The sequence below is a fragment of the Melozone crissalis genome, unplaced genomic scaffold (assembly GCF_028551555.1).
Source record: "Melozone crissalis strain CALT ecotype California unplaced genomic scaffold, PUWL_Pcris_2 ptg000005l_1, whole genome shotgun sequence".
NCBI lineage: Eukaryota > Metazoa > Chordata > Aves > Passeriformes > Passerellidae > Melozone > Melozone crissalis.
In genome coordinates, this window is record NW_026535783.1 from 29488815 (window position 1) to 29505031 (window position 16217).

Below are 16217 nucleotides of genomic sequence, written 5' to 3' on the forward strand. Positions count from 1 at the left end.
TGTAGTGTGTGTTTCAAGTTGAAATACCTATCTGTATGAAAGCTGGCCTATCTGTATGAAATCGTAAAACATTGCATTCACTAAAAGTTTTCTTGAAATTTTCAAAAAATCTGAAAGAGAGAGGAGTTTGGGTGGGTGAGTGGAGTTGTATGCTCTGTTAGCTGTTCTATTTATGGTAAAGTTTTTACCTCTCAGTGAGGAGAAGTTGTGTACAGGAATCCTGAAGCAGAGCATGGTCAAGACATTTTCTTGCATAAACAATTTACATATTTACAGTATGTGGGGAGATGTGTAGGGAAAAGATGGAAGCACTCCTTTGCCATGATAGTTCTGCCTTTACATCCCACTTCTTACAGTTGTTTCATTGTTAACTGATGATAATAAGTTGGATTCCTGTGTTCCTTTGAGTTACCTAATGATCTCGTTCTTTGTCTGATTGTGGTACTGGACACAAAATGATCCCTTAAATTTCGTCTTTAGCTTTTCCACTATACATACCACAGACCATCCAATTGCAAGGTGCTTTCTATTGCCCTGAGTCATGTGAGATATATCTGCACATGTATCTGTGGCTTTTGCCCTTGGTACCTCGTTCACTTTTCCTCATCACATTTTTAATGTACCTTGTGGAGTGAAATTCACACCTGTAACGTGCATTCATGGTACACCCAGAATATATATCTCCAGTACCTAATCCTACTCCAGATAATGTCTTCTTTTCTGGAGATTTCTGCTAAGAATTCTCAAGGACAGGATGTTTTGGGAAAGATGGCAAAACTTGCTGAAGAAAATAGGGATTATATTATTAGCCATGGCCTGCCTTATGGCAAGTCCCGGAAAGCAGTGACACCACAGTGGCCTCTAGTGGGTTGTGTGGTCGCTTGTATTCCGTCTACTCTTAAGTCTTGTACAGGCCTTTTGAAATGGTTTTTCAAAGAGGAAGTTGTGTTAGGGCCAGAAGGGGGTGGTGGCTGTTAGGGCCATGTTGTACACCATGCAAGCTGCATGCAGCATGAGACCTGCCTGTGGGAAAGTGCTGACTTTGCAGGCAGAATTTATTTGCATGTGTGTGAGTACATATGTCCAAAGTGTGTTTGTGAACGGCATTATGGAATATAAAATACTGAGAGGAGTTCAGTATTTGGCTAATATGGGATATCCCTGTTAATCATCTGGAAAAGGTGGTGAAATCCAGTATTCAAAATGTGCATGAACATCACAGAAGCAGGGAGGAATTGGGAGGGTTTTTTTAAATGATAATCAACTTAGAAAATAGGCTCTAAATTGAAGATAAGTTTGTAATGCCATTATATATGGTAATGAAAAAGGCAAGACTTCATTTTCCAGGGGACAGCTCTGAGGCTAGGGACTTTCTAATTATTGTTGCAGAGTGCAGGCTTGATGTAATGCTTCTTCATGGAGTAGTTTGTCATTGTAAAGATGTAGAAGAAAATGGAAGAAATTTGGCAAATGTTGTCAAGGTGTGAGGAGGACTGCTGAGGAGAGATAAATTAATCTAAATAATGCAGCTGAATCCTAGTTAAGGAGATGGGGATAGTGGGAGAAATGTGAGTGTATGATTTGAATGATGTAAATGTCAAAGAGATTTTTCACTTGTACATGGTGATAATAGACAGGATTGAGAAGTGAAGGCCCTGTGTATCCCAAAAGATTTTGCTAAGGAAAACAGTGCAAAAGCACTGATTTCTAGAAGGAGTAAAGGAAGTCCTGTCTTTGGAGAGAGTTACCAGGCTAGACAGGAGATTCCAGGGAGGAAAACTTGTCCTGATTTTGGTTAGGATAGGGCCTTTTTAATTTTAACTTTCGAATGAATCGAGTCATTAGAGAGCTCTTAGAACATTATGCGTTTGGACAGAAACCTTCAGTGCCATTCTGTAATGATGCCTTTTGAATTAGCTACAGTGTATTTCTCATTTCCAAGACTCTTCCTGTTTTTTTCTTACAGCTTTTAGTAAGAACATTACTTTATTATGTTTACTTAAACTGTGTGGGAAGAGGTTGCTGAGCTACAAGTTTTGCTAGGCTTGATTTCACTTTTACCAGCTGGTGCAGCTGATTGTTAGGTTACTATAAGAAAACAGCTTTTTTCTTCATTTTGATCAGTACATCAGTCAGTTTTGTAGGACTAACTTGAGGGTTTGTATTGAAGGTTTGGCTGGGGTTGTTTTTTGTTTTGTTTTGTTGCTTTGGTTTTTTTAATAATCTAGGCCAAAACCACTATCAGCTATTCCTGCCCTGAAGTAGTACACAAGGAATTGTAATACTCATTTCAGGAATGCAGTCTACTGAATTACTTTTTAATGTTGAAAATTAACATTAACAGGCAGCTCTAGGACAGAATTTTGTCAGCTTTGTTTTGCAGTAGTAGTTGAGATAAATATGTCCTGGAGTTGAGTGAAATAAATAAATAAATTGATGTTAATGTCCAGGTAATGGACATATGTAAAAGCCACTCACTAGCAGAGAAAAATTAAAGCCAGGTCTTGTGTGGTGTGTTGATGTCTACTATCATTCCAATGCCACTGCAGTAAAATCTTTAGTGGGATGTTCTGTAGGCTTATCATAAACAAAGAATGTGCATTGTCAAAAGAAAAAGAGATAATGTAAGGTTTCTTTTATAGGTTTTTAAGGTTTCTTATATTCTTTATATAAGTTTTTTTTCTTGTTCTTGTTTCTGAATATGTCATATATAAAAATGAAGTTAAAAACTTTCAAATTAATTTGCATTAAAGCTTCCAAAGTAAAAATCAGCTTGGTATTTCATTGAAACATAGGTTTTAATAGAAAAGTAAATCTTTGCTTTTTCTAATCCAGTGTAATCTAATTGCAGTTGATGAGTAAAGAGTCTCCAGTCTCTGTTGGAAATGATGCTTACATTGACCTTGATCGGCAGGTATCTAGTCTTAGATGTTTCTTTTCTTTCAATCATAGCATGTCAGTGGTCATAATAACTGCATCTTTTTTTTTTTTTTCTTTAATCATTAAAGGGTGTTGTGGAAAAATAAAATAAGAAGCGAAGAATTAAATCTCAGTATTTCAAGTCCTTTAGCTTTGTAAATTGAGTTTGATTCTATTGTGTATTTAAAGGATATAGAAAAGTTGATTTGAGAAACCAGTCTAGCTGTATGATATAATAGTACAAAACTGCAGATTGGTACAACTCTTTAGGCATGGAGAAAGAAAGAAAGATAAAAAAGATGTACTATTTGAATAAATGTTTTTATCTGAGTTCCTATTTCCAAAGTCAGTTAAAAAAAAAAAAACAAAACGCCAAAACAACTGCTTCTAGGGGAATCCTGGAACTGCTGCAAAATGGAAGTTTTCAAATACAATCATTCCTGGTCTGATATATTTAAAAAATTTACAAACCAAAATTTTTTTACTAGCTTGTCCTCATGCTAACACTGTCCTCCTTCCTCAGATTTTTTCTAATTGAGAAGAAGAATAGTACAGTGGTGCTCACTGTATTCATCCATTATGCTTTCTCTGCAGAAGAATGTAAATTCTTGCAGATTAAATTAATTCTTTGTATGCAAACAGGCCCATAAGAAATTAACTTGCAAATGCAAGGTATGATGCTGTTTGAGAAAGCTCATTTAAACTTCATCATATATAATAGTACATATATATCTGTACCTAAATATATAACATGCATGCACCTGTTTTATCAGACTAGTTTTCTTGTAACTATGTTTTCTATGTTATCTTAACTGCATTCATTTGCAGTGAGACATGTATCTTTAAACATTCAGCCTTTGAAGGGAAGTATCAGAATATTTCCCACTGCTTATAAGGTTCAGTGCCCTTTTTTAAAGAGTAGGCTTCTCATGTCACAATCTAGTTTTATTCCTGTTGTGCACTAGAAGTAGCTTCCAGAGGCTAGAAGGATTTTACCCTAATTGTTCATTCCCTGTATTCCACCTTCCAGTCCCTTTTGTATTTCAAATGTAGATTGAAAATTGAAATGACACACTCTTTGCATCTGTAAAGAAAAGTGGTATTGACAGTTTGTTTTGGAGTAGAGATTTGGTGAGTTCTTCAGACCCAATTTCTCCTGGAGTTTTTGACTCAATTTATAGAGTAGATGTGATAATTCTAATACAAAAGGAAATGTTACTTTTAGGTATATTTTCTTTTTACTGATATACAAACCAAACAGTATTCACATCTGCTCTTTTTTTTTTCCTTTATATGAATGGAATTGCTCAGTTTTTAAAAATGTTATGTATTACCCCAATATAAAAATAATTTTACAGGCTGTAGTCCAGAATACTTTTAAATGGATCACAGAGAGTGATGAAAATTTAAACATTTCTTGTTTATGGTAGCTGAAGAAAACTACAGAAGAATTAAATGAAGCGCTTGCAACAAAAGAAGAAATTGCCCAGAGATGTCATGAGTTAGATATGCAGGTAAGTTTGCTATAGAATCTGTATCAATTTTGAAGTGGAGAAAAGTTTTGTGAACTTTGTGGTGGCTGAAAATAAGTATTAGCATATTGAAACACAATTTATAGAAGGGGGATGAAAATGTCACAGTAATTGTTTTGTTTTCACATGTGCTAGCAGAATGAATATCATTGTTTTCTTATCTTGTTGCTGTGTTGTCAGTATTATGACTCATACTAGCAAAACTTCTTTGCATTCCGTTAGGAAAGTGTTTGACCTGTGTGGTAAAACTTTTGCCATAGAGAACTAATACAAGTTCTGATGCTGTAGTTAAATCCCAGTCAGACGTTGCTGTGGACCATTAAATGTGTATGGGTTTAGACTAAGTCTTACTGTAAGTAAATCAATACTCATCAGGAAGACATGAGGAGTGTGAAAGAGGAGCACTGAAAGGTGTTGCTATTGAAATCCTTCTTCGAATTCAGATTTCTTGTAGTTCAGTAACTGTTGGAATTAGTAAAGCTGATCTTTGTTTGTTGTGGTTAATATATGAACCCATGTTTCAGGTCTTAGAGCACTTTGGGTTCTTTCCCTCTTTGGGACTGTGTTCCTGTTTCAGGCCTGCTTGCAGATGGCCTTTACTGTGAGGAGCTAGTTTTATTTGTTGTTAGGGAAAGGATGCAGATTTTATTATAATAAGTACCTGCTGTCAGAATAGACTTTCTTTAAATGCTTACGTGAAATGCATAAAATAATAGTTATGTTTCCTGAGTTGTAACTCCGCCCCTAATGTTGCAATATGTTGGTTACAGCACATAGCAATTGAATACCTATTAAATTATACAACGTATTCTTGTGAAATGTGATTAGTGAAGCCTGCATGTTTCTGTTTGTGGCGTCTGTTGATATTTCATTATGAACATGAAAAAATATTGCTCTCTGTACCTTAGTAGGTTAATTTTTCCTCTTCATACTTTTATTACAACAGGTTGCAGCCCTCCAAGAGGAGAAGAGCAGCCTGCTTGCCGAGAACCAGATTTTGATGGAACGTTTAAATCAGTCTGATTCCATTGAAGATCCCAACAGTCCTGCAGGTCGTAGACACCTGCAGCTGCAGACACAACTAGAACAGCTCCAAGAGGAAACATTTAGGTAGAAAAGCTACACTAGGTTAAGGTGTTTGTTTGTAGCTGGCAATAGAGGTGACTTAAATATTTCTGGTTCTGCTGCAAATGTGAATTAGTATAATGGATGGTGTATAGCCACAGTAGTACAGTTTTTAAAGTGATGTATACATTATAATTTCACTCTTTGCAAGATCCAGCATTAAAAAAGCACAGTTTCATAGTGATGAAGTGCTTTATATGTCACTCTACTGTGAGTTACTTTTAATTGTTTGTATGCAGTCATTTCACCCATGTTTTGCAAAGTCAGTGAGAATGAAGAGTAGCATGCTTTCCTTTTTCCAAATTATTCTGATTGTATTTTTAAGGTCTAGTAATTCCTAGATGAAAGTTTGCTATAGGCTGTACTGCTGATGGCATTATCAACATAGGAAAATATGTCCTTACCTGAATCTGAAAACAAATTTCAGAGATAATGAAAGGTAGAGATTATCCGTCTATGAGTTCTGCACTTTATTTGCATTTCCCCAGTATGTTAAAATGCAGTTCCTCTTTAAACATCCTTACTGAGGCTCTTGACTGTTGCTTTCAGACTGTGTCAGCCTGTTCTGCTGAAGAAAGCTGGTTCACTTAACCATCACCTTTTCATTCTCTTTCCCATACTTTCCTTCTCCTTTGTGAGTGAAATTATAGTATTTCTTTCTTTACACTGCCAGCTTTTCTTTTGTTTTCTTCTTCTCATTGCCTTTTTCCAATTCTTACAATATATGCCATATTTCTTTCCTTCTTTTTTCTGTTTTCCAATTCCTCTTGCTAAGCCTCCTTTCCTGCTTGTTCTGACAAATCATCTCCTATCAGTTCCTTGAAAAACATTCTGTGTTTCTCTTTCACAGCAACTAGTGCCTGGATTTTTTCTTTTTATATGTCTGCCATATAAAGGAATAAAGTAATGGTGATGTCCCCTTTTATCTCTTCTGATTCATCTCAATGGTCTGCCCTTTTATCTCTTCTGATTCATCTCCATGGTCTGCAGTGATTCCTACTTGAGTCTGGTATCAGTTATTGTTCAAACAGATTTTGTCCCTGTGTTCAATATTTGCACTGTCTGTGTACTGTAGTTTCAGGTTCTGAAGGTCATTCTAAACTGTTTTCATATGTGAGACTCATTCCTGGTCTCCTTTACCTCTTTCCCCTGTCTTCGTATTATGTGGCTTCTAATGGCAATTTGTATGTGTTGCTTCCAACTCTACCTGATCAAGCAGGAAATTTGCACAGTTTAAGTGGTGCCTTGTGCAGTACACCACTTTTCCTCCTAGTCTTGCTTCTTTGTGCTTTGACTGTCATGGTCTGTCATGATCCAAATCTTCATTGTTTCTGCTTTGGATGACTCAAAGATTTTCTCTTGTCTCCATTCTTGTAGATGGTTTTTGGACTCCTTGACTTTGTTTTTCCCTCATGCCCTTATCTCCTATCATGGATTGTTTTTGTTTTAATTTCAGAGCAAAATCACAGTGGGACTTTCTGTTTCAGGTTGCGTCTTCTTCTGTTCATTCAAAATACGTTGAAAAAGTTTATTGCTTACTCCATTTGTTTACTGCCAGGTTAATAAAGCTTTGGCTATGCATAGTGTATGCAAGCAGCTCAGCAACTTTTACTTGCTAACTAGATAGCCTGGTTCTCCAGATGTACTGGCCATGAACAGGTTCTTTATGAGAAAATAAATAAAGCCGCTTCAGTGAGAGGTCTACGGCATTTATAACATCTTACAATCAGGTCAACATTTTTGGAGGTAGATGAGTTGGACAGCTGAACAGAATAGAATAAAGATGTTATGTTCAAACTCTGGGTGTCCGAAGATGAAAAAAGATCAAAATTTCTCCTTAAGCTTCCCTTGTGTTAAACTACAATTATAGATGGAAACCTCAGGTTTTGTTTTTATGGGAACATAGGTTACCTTGTGAATTTTCAAGTAGAAAGACTGATATTAAATTGGGAGCATTGATAAAGTCAGTCTGCTTTTACATTTTGAATAAGCACATTGTGTTGTTGTTTTACTTCACTGCAGCAGGAGGCCATTTCATGTGTTCTTAGATGGGCTGATGAGGAAAGGTAACTGGCTCAGGATGAGAAAATATTTCCTGGGTTTCTTTCAATTCTTACAGATTAGAAGCTGCAAAAGATGACTATCGAATACGCTGTGAGGAACTAGAAAAGGAAATTGCGGAATTGAGACAACAAACAGAAGAGCTTACTACACTGGCAGAGGAGGCTCAGTCTTTGAAGGATGAGATAGATGTACTCAGGTAAATTTTGTTCTGTTAACTCTTTTAACTACTACCTTTTAATCTGTATAATTTGTGTACTTAATCTACATTATCTTTTAAGTAATTTATATTAAACACTTTCAATGCCAAGATTCTTTGGATCCTCCAGTTTAAGTACACAGACTGACACACAATTCGGCTTGAGTAAAATAGTTGCTTATTTTGTCAATCAATAACTATAATTCATCAACAACTATTGTCAGTCAATAACTATTATTAAACTTAATAATTCTATGCCAATTAATGGTTATAACAGGGCACCCAGTGGTCTCTTTGAGTATGCAGTATTCACCTTCATCATGCCTCAGGCATCTGTTGTCATCAGAAAACTAGGCTGTTTCCTGTCCTGGGTTTGCATTGTTTGGACTTTGAGTGATGCTTTTGGTTTACCATGTAATATTAGTGTGAACAACATCTGTTGCAGCTCTCATTCCCACTGCATTTTAGCAATGAATGTTGTCATGATTTGATGATACTAGGGGTTTGTAGAGTGGGACAGCCACTTTACTATGGAGCACATTCCTTCAGTATTGGCATCTATTTCCATGGATTATTCAGAGCGGAGAGATTACTCATTCTCTCTGGCAAGACTTATTTAATACTGCTATTCCTGATTCACTGGCAGCCTTCTACCAAAGCTATCTGTTTTTATCCCTTCTGTCATTAATATAAGAAATGAACCCATCAGACTGCATAAACTGTCTGGGTGGCATGGGTTCAAAGAGCCATTCCTTGTCCCAAGAGAGAGGCCCTGCACCTCACTGAGGATTAAACAGAGCTGGCTTGCCTCAATGTCCCATAAACCAATGCATTAATTCAATGGGAGGTTCCCTGGGTTTCACAGGAAATTGAGTCTGTAAACTGGTTGATTCTAAAATGAAACTGGGAACAGTAATAGTAGCAGAGGTCTTTGGGGAAAGTGAGGTCCATTTTGTAATCTTGGAAGTGCAGCAGGTAGATTGGTAAAACTCTGAAAAGCTGAAGCCTGGTGTTTCTTTTTCTTTTGTCCTTTCTTTTTTTTTAGAAGGAGTCAAGTTTCAAAACTCTTACTGTTCTTCTGTGTCACCAAGTACAATTTATCTAGCAGAGAGATCTTTATTATTTTAGTCCTGGCTATCATTAAAACAAGCTGAATGGCAGAAACTTTTCTTCTTTACCCTTGAAAAATTTAGGACAGAACATAATCTAGAATTGAAAGGTAATGAGTGGGAGTGAGGTTGTTTTAGCTATTATTTTAAGATTGAAAGCAGATAAGAAAGTTGTGTTAGGAAGAGGGATAGAGGGTCTAAGAGAAACTTCAGCAGCAACTTTTAGAGTTGACAAATAGTTAGGGGAAGAAAACAGACAATTAAAAGTGAAAACATCAGTAATAGGAGGATATGATTGCTTTATTTTTCTTCCCATGAATGTCTTCTGCATTAAGAAAAAACTGTGAAGAAGCATTTTAAATTCTGTTAGTTTTGTTAGTTTTTGGAGTTCAAATTTGATACAAATCTGTCCCTTCAGGCATTCTTCTGATAAAGTAGCCAAGTTAGAAAGCCAAGTAGAGTCATACAAAAAGAAATTGGAGGACCTGGGTGATTTGCGGCGGCAAGTGAAGCTTTTAGAAGAGAAGAATACAATGTACATGCAAAATACTGTGAGCCTGGAGGAAGAACTAAGGAAGGCCAATGCAGCACGCAGTCAGCTGGAAACATACAAGAGACAGGTGAGGACATCAGTGCTATAGTACTCTGTATTGTTCAGCACTTTGTCTTCATAACATGGCTAATGCTTCAAAGTAAGAAAAAGCTATGTAAAAAATAACTCCTGTTTAAAAGACTTCCATGTTTTATAGGTACTTGCTCCCTTTTGTCCTTCTTTCCTGCAGCTTGTCATTACTACAAGTTTGTTACTTTTTCAAAAAAGCAGTATTTCTTGCATTTAAAAACTTAACAGATGTAAAGCTTCTTTTTTCTAAAATGATTCCAAATTAATATTCAGTAGTTGGGCTTGAATTAGAGGCTGTCCTTTCAGAAAAAGTATTCATTTTCACTTAAAATTTTCCAGCAGTGAGGAACACACCACAGCTGAGGTAAGTTGTTCCTGTGGTTAAATAACTTGTTTTTTTAAGGTTCTAGTTTCTCTGATACATATGAATTTTTCCACTTAAGAAAAGAGAAGTACATATGTCATCCTTGTTGTTTATATGCACCTAGTGGAATACAAAATGTGTCAGCAGCACACTCTGTGGAGTGAAAGGCACATGTTTATCCTCTTGCTTGTTCAAGTGCCAATTGATGCTGTTTGTGTAAAAGTGCATCATGTGCTTAATCTTCTTTCTGCTTCTTTACTTCAGGGACACGATGTTGTTCTGTTATTCTTGTTACAGGGCTGGACAGAGTATGGTTTGGTAAAGCAGTAGTGCCTGCTCTGTATTTCTGCCTGATTGAACAATCACAGCAGAGGGGTCCCTGTATGTCAGTTTATCATAGAATAAAGTATAGAAATAAACACTAAACAATACTGAAAGCCCAGGAATTATGTGTCTCCCTAAGACTTGATAGACTTTTTCCCTGCAGTTTGAGATCTTGGTGTTTAAAACAAATGATTTCAGCCTGTGTGGGCTAATTTTAAATACAGCCCAAATTATTTCACCAGAAAAAAAAGGTTGGAGAAGAAAAATGGTCCAAGGGGCAAAGAGAAATGCAATGTAGAAAGGAATGGCTACCAATGAGTAGTATCAAGTTTACTGGCAACCCGATATTTCACTCCGTTAAACAGCTGAGCATGTGATATTGTTGTGTAATCTCAATATCTGCATTTGATTCTTCTTATTTCACCAACCAAAAGGATTTTGGAAGGGCCAGTCCCATCAGTTGTGCTGCTAAAGTACTCCTTTTCTTCAGTGTGTTTTATACGTAGGGCTTCCTGTATGAGGAGCTGTTGTTTGCTGCAAAACTGCTTACTGGCTGAGACTGGAATAAGCCTCAGGTGTCCTGTGGCAGATGTGTTTTTCTTCACCTATGGTGTCTCAAAATGAACACTCTGTGTTTGTCTTCAGTGTCTGTAAGACTGGGCTCCTTTTTAAACCTGCCTGTGATTCATAAGCCACAAAATTACTTTTCTGGGAATCCTAAATTGTGCTATCAGAAGTAAGTTGGATATAAGGCTTGTGATGTCACTGCTGAGCACTAGTGTGTTCCTGTAATGGAATATGTCTTGTCTGGTGCTTGAAGGATCCAACCTGACTCATGAGGACACCATTAGAGAGTTATTTCTTTGGCTTAGAATCATTGTGCTATGCAGATGAAAGTGGGTCATCCAAATTCCTCTAGTAATCTGCAAGGAAATTGCATCTTCACTGCATAGAGCAGTCTCTGTGAGGTGAGGTTGAGTGGTAGTGTTTTCTTTTTGCTCTTCTGAGAGCAAGCACAAGCCTTTTCTAAAAAACTTTATTTTGAAATAAAGAATTGAAATGTAAAGACTGCAGGATATTTTTTTTTTTGTAATTTTAATTCAGCCCCTTTGTGCATGTGCTTTCTGATACATAGTTAACAGTATGTCTTGCTTTTCTTTGTTGCAAGATTCCTGCTTTACTCATTCCATACACAGATAATGCTTAGTGAATGTGATGGCAGTTAATTTTCTTTTAATCTTCTGCATTACCATGAAACTGTATGTTTTTCTATACACTCACAAGTCTTAGTCAAATTTATTTCCTGCAGTGTTTTTATGCATACCATTACCTTAGCATGATTGGTTACAAACATAAATGCATTTCTTTCCATTTGAGGTGTAAATACTAATATTTTGCAAGTGGTGGCACTGTCACTGGTGAAGGTCTGCAGTTTTTTTGTTATAGCTGCAGTTATTCTGATGGTCTCAGTGATAAATGTCACGTTTGAAAAATGAAATATTTTCATATCTAACATGTTCATTTCTTTAATCTCAGAAAATGCAGGCCTGTGCTGATTTTGCAGCCTTTAATTTAGGAAAAGCAGCAGCAAAGTCCTTCTCTAAGTCTTAGGACCATGCATATTTTAGGCCTTGTATTTATTTTGCTACAGTTGTACACGTTGAAAATAAAAGGCCATTAGAACCACTAGGGGATCTTGATGTAGATATGGCTACTGCTTTAATCACTTCCTTTTATATCTAAAAGCCATGAAAAAGCCTTCTTATAAACTGATTCAGAAGAAGCTGTAGATCTTTAGCTGAGTCTTCATTCAGCTTTTGTATTTGCAGGTCAGTCTTTATTTAGCTTTTTTGTGCTCATGCTCTCTCCATTGTGAGCTTTACTAGTGTTCTGGGAATGAATCTTTGTTAGTAAAGGCTGAAAGTTTTGAAAAGGCAAGACTTCATTGATACACCTTCTGTTGAGCTTGGCTTTCACATTTCTGGTCACTTAATTTTAAGAGTTCTTTACTGATTTGTAGTTGAAAGCATACATGTGGCAGTGTTTCTCACTGAAATAAAAAAACCTGTTTGGGGCCTGTGGCTGAATCTTTATGTTAGTGTATTAAAAATTATTAGGACATCTCAGGTTAGGGAATGTTAGGAATGTTATCTGGCTGCTTAAACTAGTAGCTGAATTCTGAGTGAGGCTTATGAAGTAAAGTTAACGAAAAATGTAGATAATTGGCTTTCTGTTCTTTTTACTAGGCTTTTCAGAATGCAGAAAAAAATTTCTGCTGTTTCTAATCTTGATTTTTAGAACTACATGGGGTTTTTTTCTGTAAACCTTGAGTTTAAATTCTTGTTTTAGATGCAGTGAAAATACTTCACATTTTTTTCTTCTTTTGCTTGCACTAAGACCTAATATTTGAATGCTTTTTATTTATTTTGCTGAAACACAGAACAACTGATGAAAGAAGTTTTTCATATGTCCTATAAGTAACTATTTCAATTGTTTTACAACGTGAGTTGTGGTGCATTGTAATTAGCTACTTTGTCTTGTGTATTTTGTTTTAACATTTGCAGACACATTATTGATTCTTGTTCTCACAGGCAGTTGAACTACAAAACAGGTTATCTGAAGAATCCAAGAAAGCTGATAAATTAGATTATGAATGCAAACGACTGAAAGAAAAAGTAGACAGCCTCCAAAAAGAAAAAGATGTAAGTGCCAAGGTGTTATTTTTTTGTAGTAACAATAGCAACTTTGTATCATTTATAACACAGAGGTATGGTAATTATAGTTAGCAGTCTTTTTAAATTAGGAAGTCTTTTTTCCTCCAAAATTTTCTAATGTTTGTGTACAAAATAGTTTTTAAACCTAAGAGTTGTACAGCATGGAATAAAGTGACTGTACAAAATCATATGCAACCCATTTTTAAGAGGAAAAGCCTTAATATTTGGCATCTGAACTTGTTTCCTGACCATTTACCATGAGAAAGTTAATAAATACCCAGAGTAATTATTATGTATTCTGAAAAGCTATTTACAACAGGGTTTCTGCAGTATCATCCTAGAACTAAATTCCTGTTGCTTTTTTTCCCTAAGGCATTCTTTGAGGTACCATAAGCATGGTTCTGTTAGTGGAATCATCAGTAGTATAGGAAGAGGCTTAGTAGTTATGTAGAGGGAAATGTCCTTTGTGGCAGTCTCAGCTTTTATGACAGCTCATTGTTGACCTGTCTTGTACTGCCAATGTGGGACACACAGGGTAGATACGAATGTATCCCCTTCCTCTTGTGTCATTTGCTGCTAGTGATTCTGTGATTAATTGCTTTGTACTCTCTTCCCAAGACTGATCCTTCAGACTTCTCTTACACACTGTCGTTTCTCAACAGTTAATTTCAGTTTATTTCTTATGAATGTATATGCATGAGGTTCAAACTACAAAAATCAGTGTCAGCAATTGCAGCTAGCAGTTCCTTAGGCTTGTTTTAATTATAAGTCCATTGATCAAACTATCAGAAACTCTGCAGGCTTTTTCCTCAATAGTCATGGTTTCATGTCCAGTTATTTTCAAGATTTCCAAGACCAGCACTTAAATATAATTTGAACTGAAAGTTGTCAGTTACTTTAGGTTCATAGGCCATTGATTCCCATTTTTTATTAAATTTTCAAGCTCTGATGGACACTTGACCTTCACATCACTTCCATCTGCCCTTCAAATCAGGCTGGAATGCTCATAATAACTGTGTTGGTATTGTGCTTTGGCTTTCTTTCCTGCTTTTTATTTTTAAATTTTTTTTTTTTTTAATTCTTTTGTGTTGAACAATGGTAAAGTTGTTTCTGTGGCTTATTCATGGCTCAGTGGACCATTTCACCTTGCACAAAGGATCTGAATTGCAGGCCATTGTCATATAGTTTTCTGATTTACCCCCTGGCAAACAGCTTGTTTTTTGACCCGGATGTTGTTCTTAAGTACACTCTTTTGAATGGATATGCACCTGTGAGAAGTAAATTGCAGCTATAATTCCCTCATTACGTGAGTTTAGTGATTCACTGTATTACCTGCTCTTTCTGTTCTCTGTTGTCAATATGTATCAGTAAAGTAGCCCACCACAGTCACAAACTAGTTGTATTTTTTCAGTTCTATCTTCTAAATAGTTACTGAAATTGATTATGTTCTTTTCCTTATGTTCTGGCAAAGCATGATAGTGTTTGATATCTTCATCAAAGTAGCTTGGAATTTTACCTCTGTGTTGTGTTATAAGTACTATAATTATTGAACTGCTTGTAGCAGTGAAGCCCTGGAGCTTTTTCTAGTCACTAAAATATTCTGCCATTTGCCAATCAACTGTTTGTAAAATGAAATGCTGTCAGCCAACACAGCTCCATACCTATACAGAGGCAAGGTCTATCTTGGACCATTTAGTAATACTGAACATGTCTGATTTTGGAGCAAACTACATTTTGGATCATTACATAGTAGCAAATTTCTTTCCTTTTCTTGACTCTTGGCAACCTTCTGGACAAAAACTTGGTGTTATCTGTAGATTCTCATTTTTTTTGCCAAAAGGGTAGTTGTGCCAAATTGAAAGAGTATTTGCCTGATGCTACTGAAAGCTCATGTGTCTGGATCCCAAGGTGATCAAGTCCTGTTCTTCAGTTCTCTTTGGACCAAATCTTAAGCAACAAGTTTTCTTTTATAGCCAAGGTGCTGATGAATGACAAGAACAGCAGACACACAGGAGGAATATGAAAATGTTGCTCACACTTTCAGTGGTGAAAGACAAACAAAGTGAAGTAAAAGCAGTTTGTTATGTTGACTCTGTACTTACCTGCTCGTTATTTCACTCCTGGCTGAATATTTGATTCATGGTGAGGGAAAAATCTGTGGTCTCTCAACTGTCTTTTATTTCTCTTGGAATAAACCCCAATGAAGGGAAAACAGCTGAGTGGCCCTATGGATACTGTTTACTACTTGATACCAGAACTTTGTGATACTAATACCTTGTTTTTGTAAGCTTATACCCCTGCTATTTTCAGTCCAGTAAGATCAGCAACCCTTCTCCCAGAAAAACCCCAAACCACTGCTCCTCTGGAATATATAATACTTACATTTATTCCGTTATGGAATAGACTGAGATACCTTAATTTTAAAGTAATTTCTAGAGTTACATTGAATGATTTTTAAAATTTTGAAGGCTGTTGGAGATGGATTTGGACTACCAAGACTGATATTCATTCTCTTTCCAATTATTCAGAGATTAAGAACAGAAAGGGATTCTTTGAAAGAAACTATTGAAGAACTTAGATGTGTACAAGCTCAGGAGGGTCAACTCACCACTACAGGTAAAGGACAAATAAGGAGATTAAATGCCTCTTTTCTAAAGTGTACATGAGTTTTCTGTAGAGTATTAAATATGTTTTTGTTTAGCACAGAATAAATTTAAGCTCTTCTAAAACCAGCAGTGTAAAACTTCAACTATTCATAGCTTCATAAACAAGCAAAAGCTTTGAATGTTATTTGCATCAATCAGAATTTTAGTCTCCTCTCCAGTGGGATATTTTTATAGTGTATATCTGATATCTATATAGTTACATAGTTTTCTTTAGAGACAAATTTTCTCATGATGTTATAGTTAATTTGTATGTGTAATCTTACGTACCTTTGTAGTTCTTAGATAATAAGATAATGAGCAGGAAATAACCTGTAACATTATTTTTTCAGAATGAATGAAATCAGATGTAATGGTTCACCAAATGATATGCTTTTTGTCTGTCAGTCTTTCTGTAGCCTGACTTTGTGTCATTTTACATTGTCTAGCAGTAGTGTGAAGCTTCTAGAACAATGTCTGCTACTTGTCATGTGAAAAAGTCAGTGGTATGCTTTTCCTTACTCAGGATTGATGCCTCTGGGAAGACAAGAACCTTCAGACAGTTTAGCAGCAGAAATCATTACTCCTGAAATAAAGTAAGCTAAT

At 36.0% G+C, this 16217-nt stretch overlaps 1 protein-coding gene across 4 annotated transcripts in view; it reads left to right on the forward strand.

The window, feature by feature from the left end:
- The window catches only part of HOOK3 (hook microtubule tethering protein 3), an 85747-nt gene that overhangs the window by 40798 nt on the left and 28732 nt on the right, over positions 1 to 16217 (forward strand). For 3 of the 4 annotated variants that reach the window (XM_054289998.1, XM_054290001.1, XM_054290003.1), the window contains exons 7-14: positions 2852 to 2914; positions 4350 to 4433; positions 5398 to 5561; positions 7696 to 7836; positions 9364 to 9565; positions 12847 to 12957; positions 15498 to 15585; positions 16138 to 16207. In XM_054289998.1, coding sequence (XP_054145973.1) covers positions 2852 to 2914; positions 4350 to 4433; positions 5398 to 5561; positions 7696 to 7836; positions 9364 to 9565; positions 12847 to 12957; positions 15498 to 15585; positions 16138 to 16207 — 923 coding nt within the window. The remainder of the gene's footprint in view (positions 1 to 2851; positions 2915 to 4349; positions 4434 to 5397; positions 5562 to 7695; positions 7837 to 9363; positions 9566 to 12846; positions 12958 to 15497; positions 15586 to 16137; positions 16208 to 16217) is intronic. The other variant, XM_054290011.1, reaches the window with a different exon arrangement.